This window comes from Oreochromis aureus, linkage group 12, assembly GCF_013358895.1.
Source record: "Oreochromis aureus strain Israel breed Guangdong linkage group 12, ZZ_aureus, whole genome shotgun sequence".
In the NCBI taxonomy this organism is placed as follows: Eukaryota; Metazoa; Chordata; class Actinopteri; order Cichliformes; family Cichlidae; genus Oreochromis; species Oreochromis aureus.
The window spans coordinates 19,528,743-19,544,064 of NC_052953.1; the positions used below are offsets into that span (position 1 = coordinate 19,528,743).

Genomic DNA, 15,322 nt, shown 5'->3' on the forward strand with positions numbered 1-15,322 from the left:
ATAACATTGACTTTATTATTAAACTAAACAGCTGGGATTGAAGACAGAACTGTAATCAGATGTGTACAGAGCAGAGACGCACACATCCGCACAACCTTACACACACAAGACCTGTCTCGGAAAAATAATTAGCGTCTTCTTAGACTGCCAGTTTGTCACAGGGTAGCAAATAATCACAAACGCGATCAAGATTCTTTTGTGTGATGCTTTTTTTAAGTTGCTAATGTACAAACATGTGTCCTTGTATTTACCTTTGCAGGTTTTTCTTGAAGTTTTTCCTGAAATGTAACCAGAATTGTCTGAAGACAGCAGGAAACCCAAGGGACATGAGGAGATTTCAGGTACAAATACACGGAGGGAAACCAGCAAGTGTGTGAGTGTGTGCTTGCATGGAAGTGGGGAACGTGGCACTAAAAAACAAAAGGTTTTGGATTAATGAGAATGTCACCTCGTGTCTTCTAATTTAGATAGAGGATTTTGTTTTTGAATGTTCTTGTCACATGTTTACCTTAAACTCCTCCTTTGGAGAGGTTGTGCAGAGAAAGACACGAAGGTGGGAGTTAAAGGTGAAAGTTAAAAATCAATAAGGAGACAGCGAGACAGAAAGACAAGCGAAAGGAGTTGGATATGTGGGGGGGGACTTGGTCGTGGGGGTGCTGGAGTGCAGGAAATAGGTTGAGGTGTTTCAGGAAGTTGTCAAGAATTGAGTGATTGGCTCCAGATGGAGGAGGTCATGCTCCGTGACCCAGGAAGTGGTCACTTGGGACGCTCCCGCCTCACTTCCTCTGCCGTCTTTCAGCAGCAGCGGCCTCTGTCTGGCATTCTCCTCCTCCCAGCACACCCCCTGTCCCTTCCCTGTCTTCATCCTCCTCCTGTCCATGCACCATGTTTGCTTTATCTCCTGCGAGGTGACACACGCTGAGAAGTTATGAGCACGCAGGCACTCGGAGACTCTCATCTCCGGGTTAAAAGGTGATCAGAGCTGGACAGGAGTCTGCCGCTAGATCGATAATTTACAGTTATTTTCCTATAGCTGCCCCTCTTTTTCCATCACCTATGGACCATATGCCTTTTCTCCTTTTCCCCCCCTTGTGTTCCCTCACCTGTAAAATTACTGCCACGTGTTTATTTCAAAGGGAGTAAAAAGATTGATCTTTTCTGACAGATCTAAAAAAATAAACAAAAAAAAACAATATAAAAACATTATGGTTTAGTTTAAATTCAAATTTTTTTTCTCATTGACCTTCTCCCTTTAATTGTCAAAAAATGTTCATAAACATGCGTAAACTTAGTTGTTGTGCTCAGGATTAGCATTGTATCAACACGCGTAATTTTTCCAAAGAGACAAGTGTCTTCTCATTAATTATTTGTATGTCATCCTCATGATGTGGGAAGGGACACACACATGCTGAGACCAGAAAATCAAATTAGGGTCACAATATATCATCCACTACCTTAACTGCTGGCTAAAATGGGAGATTTGGTCCATATGTTTGTTGTCATTGAAGGATCACGAGGAGACAACGATGAGCCTGCTGCATGCTCTATGAATCAAAAAGTTAGTGCAGGAGAGGCCATATGGAGACCTGATGGAGGAGTGGAGGCTTGCGGGAACATTGTCATCCCCAGAATGCAGACATATTATGGAGATCCCGGGGATGTCACATTACCTATTAAGAAATATGACTATCACCTGTACACTAAAACAAATCGTTGCTCAGGGATTTTACTGTCGTAACCTGAGATTGTGACTCGCAGCATGCTGTCTAAGTGGGTCATAGACGCTCATGTATCTTCCTCATGGCTCTTTTCCTCTCTTTCAGGTGGTCCTGTCCAGCACTGTGAGTGTAGACGGTCACGTTCTAGCCGTGTCTGACAACATGTTTGTCCACAACAACTCAAAACATGGCAGAAGAGCCCGAAGACTGGAGCCAGGCGAGTCTGTGGAGAATACGATGGAATATGGTAAGACAATTACGCCATCGCGTCACACTTCATTTACCGTACCTTTTTTTTGTGTTACATGTCTGCTGCATCACTCACAAGACGCATAAGACACACTCATCCACAGAACATAAGGGAACAGCAGGTACTCGAGTTGCATAACGTCCGATCATAATCACCATGGTATATCAAACATAGCTGCTGAGGTCATTAACCGAACTAATTAAAGCATTTATTCCATACTTGTCAATGCGTCCTAAAATATTTAACTCAAGATAATGCTGTCATCTCTATTAAACAATGTGGCCAAGGCTCAGGTGATGAAGTGAAATTAAGCTGGTGGTTTGATATCTTACTGCTCCATATGCGAGACTATCGAACCCCAGTTTGCTTCACAGGGCAGGCAAGCACCTTGTGTTGTAGCTACGGTGCCGTTGGTGTGTAAACAGTGAAGGTGAAACACACTTTAAAATGCTTTGTAGAACCACAAAGTGAAAATGCGTATATAAGTGGAGACTATCTTATTGTAAGCCTGAGAACAAAGTTTAAAGTTGGAGATCCGTTTCAGGTCTACATCTTCAACATCACATTGACAACTAAGAACTACTTATTTATCTGAACAGTTTTGGAAGGTAACCAAGAACATTTACTCGAGTTCTGTGCATAAATACATTTCATAACACTTTTGTTTTTTAATAGAGATCTGTTTTCAACTCTTTCATTGAATGACTGCATTGATTTGAGCTCCTGTGTCTGCTGACCTACACTGTATATCTCTCCTATGTGCTCTTCGAGTTCATCATGGATAAAAATCACATCGTAAACAATATTAAGTTGAAATAGCCAAGCACTAATGCTTTTAGCTTTTGTAACTTTATCTTAGAACTTGTTTTGCACAATCCTGAACTACAGAGCATCTTTAAAACAGTCCTCATCAGATCCCTACTTCCGTTGCACATCTTCTTTTCTCAACTGCTGAACATCCTGTTTTGAAACCACTGAAGTAAATCCTGCTTTGCTCTTCTGTTTAGCTACCCCATGTATCAAAGCCATCAGTCCGAGTGAAGGCTGGACCACCGGTGGTGCAATGGTCATAGTCATTGGGGAGAACTTTTTTGACGGGCTACAAGTGGTGTTTGGAAGCATGCTTGTGTGGAGTGAGGTAAGAGCATCTTCATAACATCACACTAATGATGGTAGATATTTTAAAATGAAAACTTTATCACATTATTTCAGTTATTCAGGTGCAGCCTACACAAAATTAGACTGTGCAGTGTTGAAGTAGCCTGAACATTTACAGGACACGGTGGTGGGGATGTTTCTTTAAATGCCAGTGGCAGCTGTCATAGCATGACACATGTCGCCATGTCATCACAGAACTAAGCTAATGTTAGTAGTCCGCTTTTTGATGGGCCGAAATTTGCCACTTATGTGTCTTTTCCTGGCCAAATAGTTCCAGTTTCAGTGAAAACTGAACTAAAAAATAGCCCAACTACACTTGACTTGAGCTCCAGACCCTGATTAAACGTCATGTGGCTCGTGACCTGGACTTCTGGCCCCGTATGTAGTTTCAAAAAAGCCAAAAGAGGTTGTTTCCAACATTGAACTGAATTTAAAACAACTTTTTTTAAACACCATAGTTTGGGCCTACAGCTCTGGAGCCTTTAGTTCGGTATTTTGGCTGTTACCATGCTGTTGATTTTTTAAACCCAGATATCACAACCAAAGGGTACAACGACTAAATAAAATGCGTGTTGTTACGACTTGTCACATAAATAGTCAATCTCTAAAGCATACCATGAAACTAGCAATAGTGACCACAGACGCACAAGGAACCTTATTATTGACCTCATACATGAAGTAAGAATTAAAGTTGTTTACTAGACCTGTGTTCAGCTGGCTCTTTCTCCTGAACATCCCCCGCTGGTCATTGCAAAGAAGTATTCAAGTTTTTTGGCACTGACATAATATGTCTGCATCCATCTTTATATATAGTCTTTTTTTCAAGAGCAGAAATAATAAACCAATGTTTAGCTGGAGTCCTCACATTGAATTTCTTATCATTTTGTAACACAGTTTCTGTGTTTGTTCCCCAGCTGATCACACCACACGCTATCCGTGTCCAGACACCTCCGAGACACATTCCCGGGGTTGTGGAAGTCACACTGTCTTATAAATCTAAGCAATTCTGCAAAGGAGCACCCGGGCGCTTTATCTATACAGGTATGTAGACACATCATTGTGCTCTATTTGTCCATGTTATCCACAAGAATTTTAAACTGAGACTGATTTCGACTTATTTCCTTTTTTAGCTCTTAATGAACCAACCATAGATTATGGCTTTCAGCGTCTTCAGAAGGTTATTCCTCGACACCCTGGTGACCCAGAGAAACTAGCTAAGGTGAGAGAAAGCTACATATATGACCTTATTATGTTACGATTATCTTTCAAGGCACAGTGCACATGTCATAAAGAGGTTATTGTATTCAATTCTGGTTTTTGTCTTTTTTTGCAGGAGATCCTCCTGAAAAGAGCAGCAGATCTTGTGGAAGCTCTGTATGGAAATCCACACAGTAATCAGGTTTGGTGGAAATTTTCTTTACATATTGTATAGAAGTACAAAATAATGTACATATGTGACATTTTCTGCAAATGTGATTTTGTATTTTTTGCATATTAACAATCAGCATTGATTTATAGACTGAATTTCTAATTTAAATGACTGATGGTTTCAAACATTTCCCTATAATGACTGCATATTTAAAAAAGGTGTGGTACTCCGAAGGCTAAAAGATTAAAAGGCATTGCAAAAAACTAAAATTTTAGATTGTGGAAGTGGCTGTTCAGCAGCTGATTCTCAGTTTGCACATGAAATGAAAACTCATGACGGCACCAGTACGAGTCAGAAAACTGTCAGCTGCACTGTTAGTACACAGTATGTAACTTGTAGCTAATGGGCTAATTGGGTGTACTGTAGACATTCTCAGTTTTAGACATTAATTAGATATTAGACATTAGATATTCTGTTTACTGCCAAGCCAAAGATATATTAATTAACAGCAGTAACATGCTGGCCAAACTGCATTGTATGTCTGTGAGCCTGACCCATTGCTCTCTATTTTATTTGACCTCCTGCAGGACATGCTACTGAAACGCGCAGCTGACATTGCCGAGGCGCTCTACAGTGTTCCCCGTCCTCACAGTCAGCTGCAGGCACTGCCTAGCTCACCAGCCCACGGCAGCGTCATGGGCCTGGGCTCCTATCCCTCTCAGTTGGGTGTGAGCATCGGAGAGCCAGGACAGAGCAGCCAAGGTAAGCAAACTGACCCTTAAGTCATCCTTCATGTTTGATTTTGCAGCCAATAAAGCTCAAATGTAACCCAACTTTTCCACTGTCCCTCCAGGTTACATTCGCAACTCGAGCAGTTTGTCTCCAAGGGGTTACCCGTCAGCCTCAACTCCCCAGCAGTCAACCTATGGCACCAGTGGAGGGATGACTGGAGGCTATGGGACGGTTCCCATGACTAGTCTAGGCGTTCCTGGATCTCCTGGTTTTAACAGTGCCTCCCCCACAGGCTCTCCCTACAGTAAGACCTTAAAAACTTTCTAAATATCTTCAAGTGTGCATTAATGAACTTCACAAAGCTGATGTGTTATGACTTTCAGGCTTAAAGTTGACTGTTGCTTTCTCTTCCACAGTAATGCCCTCTAGCCCCACTATACCAGGAAGCTCCAGCTCCTCATCTTCTCTTTTGCCTTTCTCCTCCTTCCCGTCTGCTGCTAAACAGAAGAGTGCTTTTGCTCCCGTCCTCAGGCCCCAAGGCTCTCCCTCCCCTGCCTGCCCCGCCTCAGGGGGGAACAGCTTCAGAGGTAGTCATCCAACTCACTATCTGACCCCCCTGTCTGAACTTATGAATGCAGTCTAACCCCTTGTACTAACTAACTCGAAAGCTTTGACTGAACAAGACAGAAAACAGTTGCTGGATGTAGAATAATGCAAGAGCTGATTGAGTCGAATCATAGATTTTGTATATTTTTTTCTCTCCAGCAATGACGGGCCTGGTTGTTCCCCCGATGTAGCAAAGCACCCCCAAATACCGCAGACCACTGCTTCACTTAGCCCCTCTTTTGGCACTACAAGGGCGGGGAGAATGGAAAATTGATCACTAGCGACCATGTACTGTATATCTTCCCTCCCCAACCCCCTATGCTCGCCTTTTCTTAGTCTCTTTTTCATCCATCTGGATGAAGAGCACGGGGTATGAAAATGTCCAAAGACCAACTATCCACTGCAGACACGGAGGAGAATTATCCACCCACAACCACAGAGACCATCCTCCTTAGCAGGCAGCACTAGACTGGACCATATACGGCCGTGTACGTGCGTGTGTAATGAAGCCTCGGAAAAGAAACAGATGAAGACTGCTTCGAATTTCGCCTCAAGCTTCAAAAGCATCTGCGTTGACTTCTGACCAACCATCACATGCAGTATTCACCTTTTTTCCTCAACACCTGCAGCAAAACCACGGCCAGAGATTTACAGGACGCACAACGAGAGCACTGAACACTGATGGATGACAGACAACTCAGATAAAAGTTGCAGCTCTAAAAAGCAGGGTGCTATTCTGTCTGCGTATGGACACGTTAAACGGCATGTGTGTAAACTGTCTGTGAGTTAGTGAGAGGTTTTTTTGTAGTAGACTTTTTGAAGACAATTTACATTCCAGAAAAACAAACCCTTTATTTTTTGTTCCGATCGTTACGGTTTTTCAAGGGAGAGCTCTTTGTCTCAAGGGTTATTACTAAAGGAATTCATATATTGATTTATTTAAGAACAAGCAATTTAACTTATTATTGTTAGTTTAGGTAATAATATAAACGTGTTTTTATACAGTGGTACTTTTTCCAGCTGTTATTGACATGAATTTATCTCAGCAGTTACTAATGAATTTGATGAATGATCAGCGGAGAAGATGAATTCGGTTGGTTTTTTTTGAAGTAAACATCCCCAGTTTGCAGTTTCTTGCATAACGATATATATATGTTGCAGAAGGTGATTCTCCTTGTGTAAAGGAAATGTTAGTTAGCCTTATCTCTTTTTAATTTCACTTTAAATGCATGCTCTCTTACACCGATGCCCTGGTACTTTTTCACTCCACGTCACAATTTTAAATACATACGACTGTGACTTTTACATTTTACACATCCATGTTAAATGTCTCAGCCCAGTACAGGTCTCTAGTCACTATGCAGTACGGTAAATAAAAGCACAAACGCTCAAAAAGAAAGAAAAGAAGCAGGCGTATTAGGTGTTCACTGACCTTCATCATTCTGTTTTTACTTGTACTTCCTTACTTACATTTTTTTCAGTACGACACAAACTGCATTCTCAGGACGCGAAAAACAAAGAACACAAAGAACAGATGACTCTTGCAAAATTGTTTTTAGAGTTTGGTTAATTTTATTTATTTAAAAATTATTAGCAATTTAATATTATGTTTTTGAAGCCATCTTTCTTTGAAATGATACAAAAAATGGTTGCAAATGTGATTTGTATATCTCAAGGTGTAATTATATTTTGTGCTCCAAATAAAATGGATACTGAACAAAAATGTGTGGTGTTGATACAAGCCGTTTTTGTTTCTTGCTCTGCGTTAAATTGTAAACTGTCTTGGCATTTCTTTTCACACACACACTGGATTATCAGACAGCTTACTGGACATTAAGATTTTACCACAGTGCTCCACAACTCGAGGTTGTGCTGAATCTATTTTTGACTGCGCCCATCACCTGTGTGCTCGTGCAGCTTGTTACACTGTTTTGTATACATAGCTGATGAGCCGCAGCATCTTAATTGTGATGCGAGCGTTAAAGACTGAGTAGAGCATGTCAAGATAAACAACACCCCCCTCTCTCCATCTCTCTTCTCTCCAATAAGCCTGCTTTTCTCTGAGGACCAAGCCTCTGGGGGCCCAAGTGAGAACCACATGAGTCTCCCTCCAACAAGGCCTCCTCCTCCTCCTCTCTGTCTCTTTCTCTCTCTTAAAACATACATACAAGCGTTTGCCTCACTGTCTTGTTTTTCAGCCTCTGCATGGTACCGCTGTATTCCTTCTTTCTTTCTCCCCTTTCTTTTGCTCCCTCGAATGGCCCTTCTCTGTTAATGTAATTAGCACTGGTAAAGAAGGGCAGTTAATTACCCACTCTATTTTGATCGGGTAATTAATGTTATGCCAGGAAACAGCAACTGTTTCATTAACATAGCCCTCAAAGCAGTGAGGGGGTAGGGTAGCACCCGGCGCATGCATGTCTGCATGTGCCGTGTGTGTTTGTACTGAGCACATATGGTCGAACTGCGTTTCAAAAACTCTGCTCGATGACAGTGAGCGACACGCCGACTTCAAACATCTGACACTGACCTCAGCGGCGAGTCGCTGTTTCTGCAAGTCACCATGCAGTCTTTGTCACCATCAAGTAGCACTTGCACCTGCCTCTTCCTCATCATCGCTCCCTGTTGCTGTCTCTCCTTTGATACGCTGTTAATTTGACAAGTTAAAGTCAGCTTTGTTGCCAGCACCTCAGCATTCATCTTGCTGAGTGCTCCTTCTGTCCAGTGGTGCAGGAGCCATATGCTGCTCTTCTACGAGCCTGTTATGTTGTTGCTGCTGCTGATGTGAGTGCGGCGGCACCATTTACTGTTTCCTGATCACAGTTTGGATAAAGACGGGATGAGATGCCACCTGCCACCAAGTCATTCCACATTACACTCAGAGCACAGCTTCAAATGAGCATAACTGCTAGAGGGCAACCGCGTCATCTTTTATTATAGATACTGCTGTTTTAGTTAAAGTACTGTCACCCTCACAAAAGAGTGAGCACAAAATGCACCCTTGCCTTGTTCCCTCTCAAGGGATGTGTTTGTGTTTATATACCCAATTAGCCCTCTGGCCACAGCGTGGCCATGCATTAGGGCTGACATTAGCCCCAGGTCTATGTGTGCATGTGTGTAAAATATACACCCCTTTCTCATATGAGGCATAATTTCAGGGGTGTGCGTGCCTTATTAGGCAGGCTGAGGCAGCGCTTGACAGGGGTGGCCCACTGTTTTGTCAAATAGATGGGTAGATTGGCTTCCACACACCCAGTCAGTGTCCTTTGCCTTTGGCCCATCAGTAAAACCAGCATTGTTGCCCATTAGACCACTGGACCCCGATTCCTTTTTCCAAAATGAATCCCCCACCCCTTCTGCCATTCCCTTGGGTGTCAGTAGAGTGGGGTGGCAGATGGGACAGACACAGAGCTGCCCCATGAGACCAACCCCCCCCCCATAACAAAATACACAAAAGTAAACACACACGTGTGCATTCACATATAGGTACACACATAAATGTGTGCACACACACACACGCTCATACATACACACATGCACAAATTCATAAGAACAACACACACACTGTGCACACACACACATAAAGCACAGCAGCAGTGCTACACTGCTCCCCTGCCCCCAGACACAAACCTCATCTGCCAGCCTGCTGCTTTTGTCCGGACCACAGGAGTTTGTGCTGTGAACACAGAGTGACGTCTCCGTCCCTGCCTCTCAATCTGTGCTCTGTCTACCTGTGTGTGTGTGAGAGAGAGAGAGAGAGAGAGAGAGGGGGGGGAGAGAGAAAGAGAAACAGCTTTTTGGGATGAGAGGTGTAGCTAAAATGACATTTCCAAGACAATTTTCAATTCAAAAGTGATTACATGTCCCTCCTGTCATGCTGACATTGAGCTCCTGGTCCTGATTTAGGAAAATATTCAGTTTTGAATACATTTTAAAGGTCATCAGTCATTTTCATCTCATTGTTTTGGAGTCCATGTAGAGCTTCTGTATGTGCTGCTTCTAATCAAACCCTGACTAATGGAAACATTTACACACCAATAACGCTGTTGTTGGTGTGTTTGATGTTCTGTTATTGAATTTTGATACCAGTGTCCCAACCTGCGCGTTGTCCCACAGACTGTCTTAAGGTAATTAAAGCAGAGAAGTTTTACTGCAGGCTGTTGTGCAAATATAAACTAACTAAAGCAGCTATCGCTACAATAAAACGTGGTTTCTATTTTCTTTCTGCTGTACATTGTTCAGTGTTGTCGGGGATGGTCCGCGTTTGATTGTCGGACTCTGTTTTATGTAACGATCCCTCGTCTCCTCCGGGTGCGTTATTGACAATTAGCCAGATTAGAAGAGTGGGGATGTAATTTGGACCAAACGTATGTATTGGCTGTTTGTGCGCGCGCCTGTGTGAGGTGAGAAGGCCCCACGCTGGTGATTAATTACAGCCAGGCCCGCGTGACAGAGCTGGGAGCTCTCCCAGTGCTGTCTACAGCCGCCATGCAGGGAAATCCAGCCTGGCTAATTGACCCGGCTTCTGTAAGGCCATCCATCAACCGCGGCCCGAGTGGCCCCGTAAGAAACACATTATTCAGAGGTAAGTTAGTTAACCAACTAGCGCTCCACCGTTCATTAATGGTATTAGCTCCTCTCCTGTCTGTCTCAGCAAACCAGCGCGTCGTGAGTCGTGCGCTACAACACTGGAGGCATGCGCAATCAAAGCTAAGCTAGTGTAAAATGTTATTTTGTGTGTCCGTTGTTGTTTTAATAGATTGTCCCCCTAAAACTTATACAAGTACAAAAGCTGAGGTTTCTAGACCCAAAGGAAACAGCAGAACACGCCAGTTTTTAGCATTTGTTCCAATATTTTATCACCTAAGTTGCTAATTTGATGAAAAAACCCAAAGCAGTTTCACCGCACTTTTATGATTTATTTAGTTTACTTATTATTATTCTAGCACTTCTAACTTCTTAGAAAAAATATGCATGCAATCAAACAGTACTATATGAATGATTATTATTATTATTATTATTATTGTTAATAATAATAAAAACACAGGTGTAACAGCGTCCAGATGAGTGTCTGGGTTGTGTGGTTATACTTATAACACAAACTGCTGCAAACTGCTACAAAAATGGAGAGCCACGAGGTCTCCGCTCTTCAGACCTGGTCTGGGCCCACATGTGCTTTCACTTGACCCCTTCCTACCCCTCACCCCATGCAGCAGACCCCCAGATATCTCACATGAGGAGAAGATATATGGAGACATATTTTAAAGTCAGCGAGCAGTGCGGGCGTTTGGATGTAAGCGGGAGAGATGATTTCTCATCCCCAGAAGGTGACTTTTCATACTGGAATCTTTCCCCAAATATCCGGTCTCCTCCCTCCCTGTGAGGTTTGCTGCTAAAGCGGAGAGTAAATGCAGCTGGGTCACATCTAGATGTCACGGTGAAGTTATAGCTGAGTGTGTATACGTCTATGACAGGGTGAAGGCATCAGAGTCTGTGAGCTTTGGGATTTTTTTGGAGCAGCGTGTTGACTTTGAATAAAAAATATGTATTCAGACTTATAAAAGCACATTTTTTTGTGATTTGAAAACTGGAGAGTGCTCATCAGCACCATTCATGATCATCTTCATTCATGCAAACTGTGGCTCATAAACTGTGAGCTTGAGGTAGCCCCATAGCACCACCTACCTGTGAGAGAACAGGGCTGGAGTTCCTCTTCCTTTGCCGCCTCCTCTTCTTTTAAACAGTCTCTGTGCTCGTTGCTAGAGTCTACAGCTACAGCGGTTTTGAGCTACAGTTCAAAACAGCAAATGTATTTAGTTAAAGGTTTACTCTTTTTTTCTAGCAGTTACAGTTGTGCTCAAATTTCTACCTGTGTATTAAATTCTATCAGTGTTGTAGCTGTGGCTTCTCATCAGTAGCAACACTGTCACAACCGCCCCAAATAACCATTTTCTGTATCTTGGTGTCCTCTGTTTACCAGCATGCATAAATATGCAGAAGGATATCTAATCAAATAAATCCATTCATTAGGTGAGCTGCTGGTATTTCTGCTTTTGCATTAATTACATAGTCATTACCATATCAATTAGAGAAATCAGAGATCATGTAATTAAGGTTTAACCAAAAGCACCTGCTGCCTCTGAGCTGCGGCGTGTGTGTGTGTGCGTGTGTGTGTGTTTCCTTCACTCCTAATCTAATCTCTGGCCTTTGACAGGACTCCCCCTCATCAATCCTGAGCTGTCGGAATCCAGCTTCTGTTTTTTTTTGTTTTGTTTTGTTTTTGTTTATAGGGCTGTGCGGTGGCTGTGGCGGTGGTGTTTGGAGGGGGCGTCATGCAAAATGTTGTCATGGCGATAAAATTGATTGGCATGGACGCCTGATTAGAAAAGAATAATGGGAGACAGGTGGGAGGAGGCGGGCTGTACATCAAAAAGAACAGATTGGGACAAAGTGAGGACTAGCTGGGTGTCACGAGCACTGTCTATTTTGGCTCTAGTTACACCTTGTAAAAGATATCCAGTAATTACTCTCTAACGGTCCACAGAGGCTCTTCCTGTATTCTGAGGTGTCTGGGGTTTTAAATAGTACCAACAGATGTTGTTTTGTTTGGCTTTAATGTGAATCAAGCTAGAGGGATATGTCCACTATTTGTTACAGCAACAGATTCATTTCAACAAGTTCAAGAGGCAAGCGAGCTCTGACTACAGAGAGAGCATGCAAGCAGGGACTGTTTTTATAGTGTTGGTTCACCACCTGTGAGCAATAAGATGGATGGAGCTGTGAAGAGGATGGAGTGGGTCCACAGAAGGCATGTGTAGAAGGCATGTGCAAGGAAAACAAAAATACACATAGGTAAAGGGATAGGGTACACGATGAGATGAGAAATGACAGGAGTGGAAAAATAAGAGGAAGGGAATTGGACACCAGGGGACAGGTCTCTACTGCTGGGGCAACACCAGCCTCCGGCCCTCCTCCTTTGCATTTCCTGTTCTATTTCCTTCCTTCTCTTAATACTCCCTCTTTACCCCTCCAGCGTCTCCAGTCCGGTCAGTCAAATTCTGTTAACTGAACCAGCGACAGGGAAATGCCAGTTCAATAAATATGTTCAAGACAGAGTTGATGATCAAATGAGCCGATGAAATATTCATTGTAGCTAGATTTCTTCTTCTGCTTCTTCTTCTTCTTCTTCTTCTTCTAGAAATATCTGTGGTTAGATTTTTTTTTTTTATTGCTGATGTTGTTTTGATGACACGTTTTTAATAAAAATCTATGGGCACAAACATAAATTTACAGTTATGTTCATAGGTTTTTGGAGAGCAATTGATTTAAAATCTGGTGTGGCAATGTACAGGCAAAAATACAAAAATATGTCATGTTGTAAAATCTTATGGACCTAACTGTACACTATGACTGTACACTGTCAGTGGCAGGCATAGGCAGTTATAAGACATTTCTGTGGTTTAGTTTTATTTTATACAATACCACTGAACAAACAAACTAGTAAACGATATAGGATGTTAACACAGATATGATAAAGATTAGTGTAGATAAAATGTTAATTTATCTAAAGCTGGTTTCAAGTGGGGATGGGCGATATAGCTATAAAACTACATCACAATAGTTCAGAGATGTTTCTAAAGATATAGAAAAAATACTGAACACTATTTTTTCAGTTACTTCATCTTGCAAGGAGCAAGATTTAATAGTGCAAACAAAATGAATGATGTTTTCCGTCCTTCTTTTCCAATGAGTTCCTGTCATTGATAAGAGATTATCTAATTCTAAATGCGAGTCTGTTGAAACAAGGTACTGTAACTTCTGCATGTTTGTCCATTTCACGCTTTGTCTCTCCAAAGCGTGAAATGGACACACGTGCAGAAACAGTGGACCGGCGTGTCTATTACACGCTTTGCCGTGATATCAGGTTGCAAATATCCTGTCCTAACCTTTAATTAAAAATAGAACTTATTAACTCTCAAAATAACAATAACTGATCTTGTAACTCCTCAGAAGCCAGCACAATATTTTTCATAAAAACACTGAAAATTAAGGCTTTTTAACCAGCTGCTTAAAGCCCTCATTTACCACCATGTAACCACATCAGTAATTTCCATCCACCGTTTGCTCCTCCTGTCATATGGAGTGCAGCTAGCAAGTGTTCCAGCAATGTTTGGTTGCGTCATTTATTTAGTTTTGGTACACACATCACCAGCTGCTAGCATCTCCTCCTTTATAGCCTGGTTGTACTCAATGCAGCAAACTTCTCAATGCAAGTTTGTTGTTTTTAGCCTTAGTGGAAACAGTTTTCTTGTTGTGCAGGCAAGGAAATATAATTGCGTGCCATAGCTATATCATTGTTATTATCTTAGTGGCACTTTCATGTCACGTAAAAAATTATGCTGGTATTATTGTGAATGATATGATAGTGTGGGCAAGCTGATTGTCACCCCATAGCAGAAACTAAAACAGTGGCTGATCTCATGGCCAAGATTTGAAGGCAAGAAATCAAAATTTCATCCTCTTAGCTAAAGAGGAGAGGGACCATCTGGATTGTTATTACTGCTCAGTTCAAAAGCCTGCATGTCTGATCACATGGGGGTGCATTAATGCCTATGCAATTGACAGGTAGCACATCTCAAAATCCTGAAAGGTACATCGTTTTTACAACAACATATACTCCCATTCAGATGGGTTTTTGAGGGAAGAACTTGTAGATTTCAGCAAAGCAATGCAAAATTGCATACTGCATCTATTACAACAGCAGGGATTTAGACAAGAGTGCTGAACTGACCTGCCTGCCAACAGGTTCAATCTGATCGATCATGAAATGAAAAATACAGCAAAGCTGACAAAAGACTGTTGAGAAGCTAGAATCCATATCAGACAAGAATGGGACAACATTCTTGCAATTCCCAGATGTTTGCAGACTGTTGTTAAAGGCAGAGTGGTAAACATGACCCTGTGCCAACTTTTTTGGATTTGGTGTTGCGTTACATAAGTTGTAGATCCTAATGCTAGCAGAAGGCTTTTGTTCGGTTACACAGCTGATAGACTGCCCCTGATCATAACATTGGTGTTTCAGTCAGAAGTTCAGACAGCATCACTCAACAATCTTAACCATAGCTTTGTTATATGTACAGCTCATCTGCACTTTCACACCACTAGATGGCAGAGGTAAGCCATTCAGCAGTTGTAACTCTGTGATTTAAAGTATCAGAGAAGCCTGCCAACTGTCTTTTATATTCCCAGTGTTTATTCAGTGGACAAGACCTACGTGAAAAATTCTCCAATCAGTCTTTTGAGTAATACACAGTGGGACACTTCTTTAGTCTTTCTGTAGAGCTGTTCTTCTGATGTTTTAAAGACAGAGAGCCTAATTCCTAAGAAAGTTTGTTTGTTCAGTGTTCTTCTGAAGTCTTTTCCTCAAATTCTGTGTCAGGCAGTGCCAGGGAAGTCACATTAATCACTGCGCAAGCTTGTTAAATGATG

At 42.1% G+C, this 15,322-nt stretch overlaps 1 protein-coding gene and 1 long non-coding RNA gene across 2 annotated transcripts in view; one reads left to right on the plus strand and one right to left on the minus strand.

Annotated features, from left to right (window-relative positions):
- Positions 1-7,542, plus strand: part of ebf2 (EBF transcription factor 2) — a 28,366-nt gene extending 20,824 nt beyond the window's left edge. Inside the window, exons 7-16 of the mRNA XM_031755336.2 lie at positions 260-341; positions 1,824-1,965; positions 2,976-3,106; positions 4,041-4,167; positions 4,257-4,345; positions 4,460-4,525; positions 5,083-5,257; positions 5,349-5,531; positions 5,644-5,814; positions 5,993-7,542. Coding sequence (XP_031611196.1) covers positions 260-341; positions 1,824-1,965; positions 2,976-3,106; positions 4,041-4,167; positions 4,257-4,345; positions 4,460-4,525; positions 5,083-5,257; positions 5,349-5,531; positions 5,644-5,814; positions 5,993-6,024 — 1,198 coding nt within the window. The 3' untranslated portion in view covers positions 6,025-7,542. The remainder of the gene's footprint in view (positions 1-259; positions 342-1,823; positions 1,966-2,975; positions 3,107-4,040; positions 4,168-4,256; positions 4,346-4,459; positions 4,526-5,082; positions 5,258-5,348; positions 5,532-5,643; positions 5,815-5,992) is intronic.
- LOC120442990 lies at positions 1,817-9,781 on the minus strand. Its single transcript, XR_005615044.1, has 3 exons — positions 9,694-9,781; positions 9,464-9,564; positions 1,817-1,941 (listed from the first exon to the last, which is right to left on the minus strand). It is a non-coding gene; the product is annotated as an uncharacterized LOC120442990 (long non-coding RNA).
- Between the last annotated feature and the right edge of the window lie 5,541 nt (positions 9,782-15,322).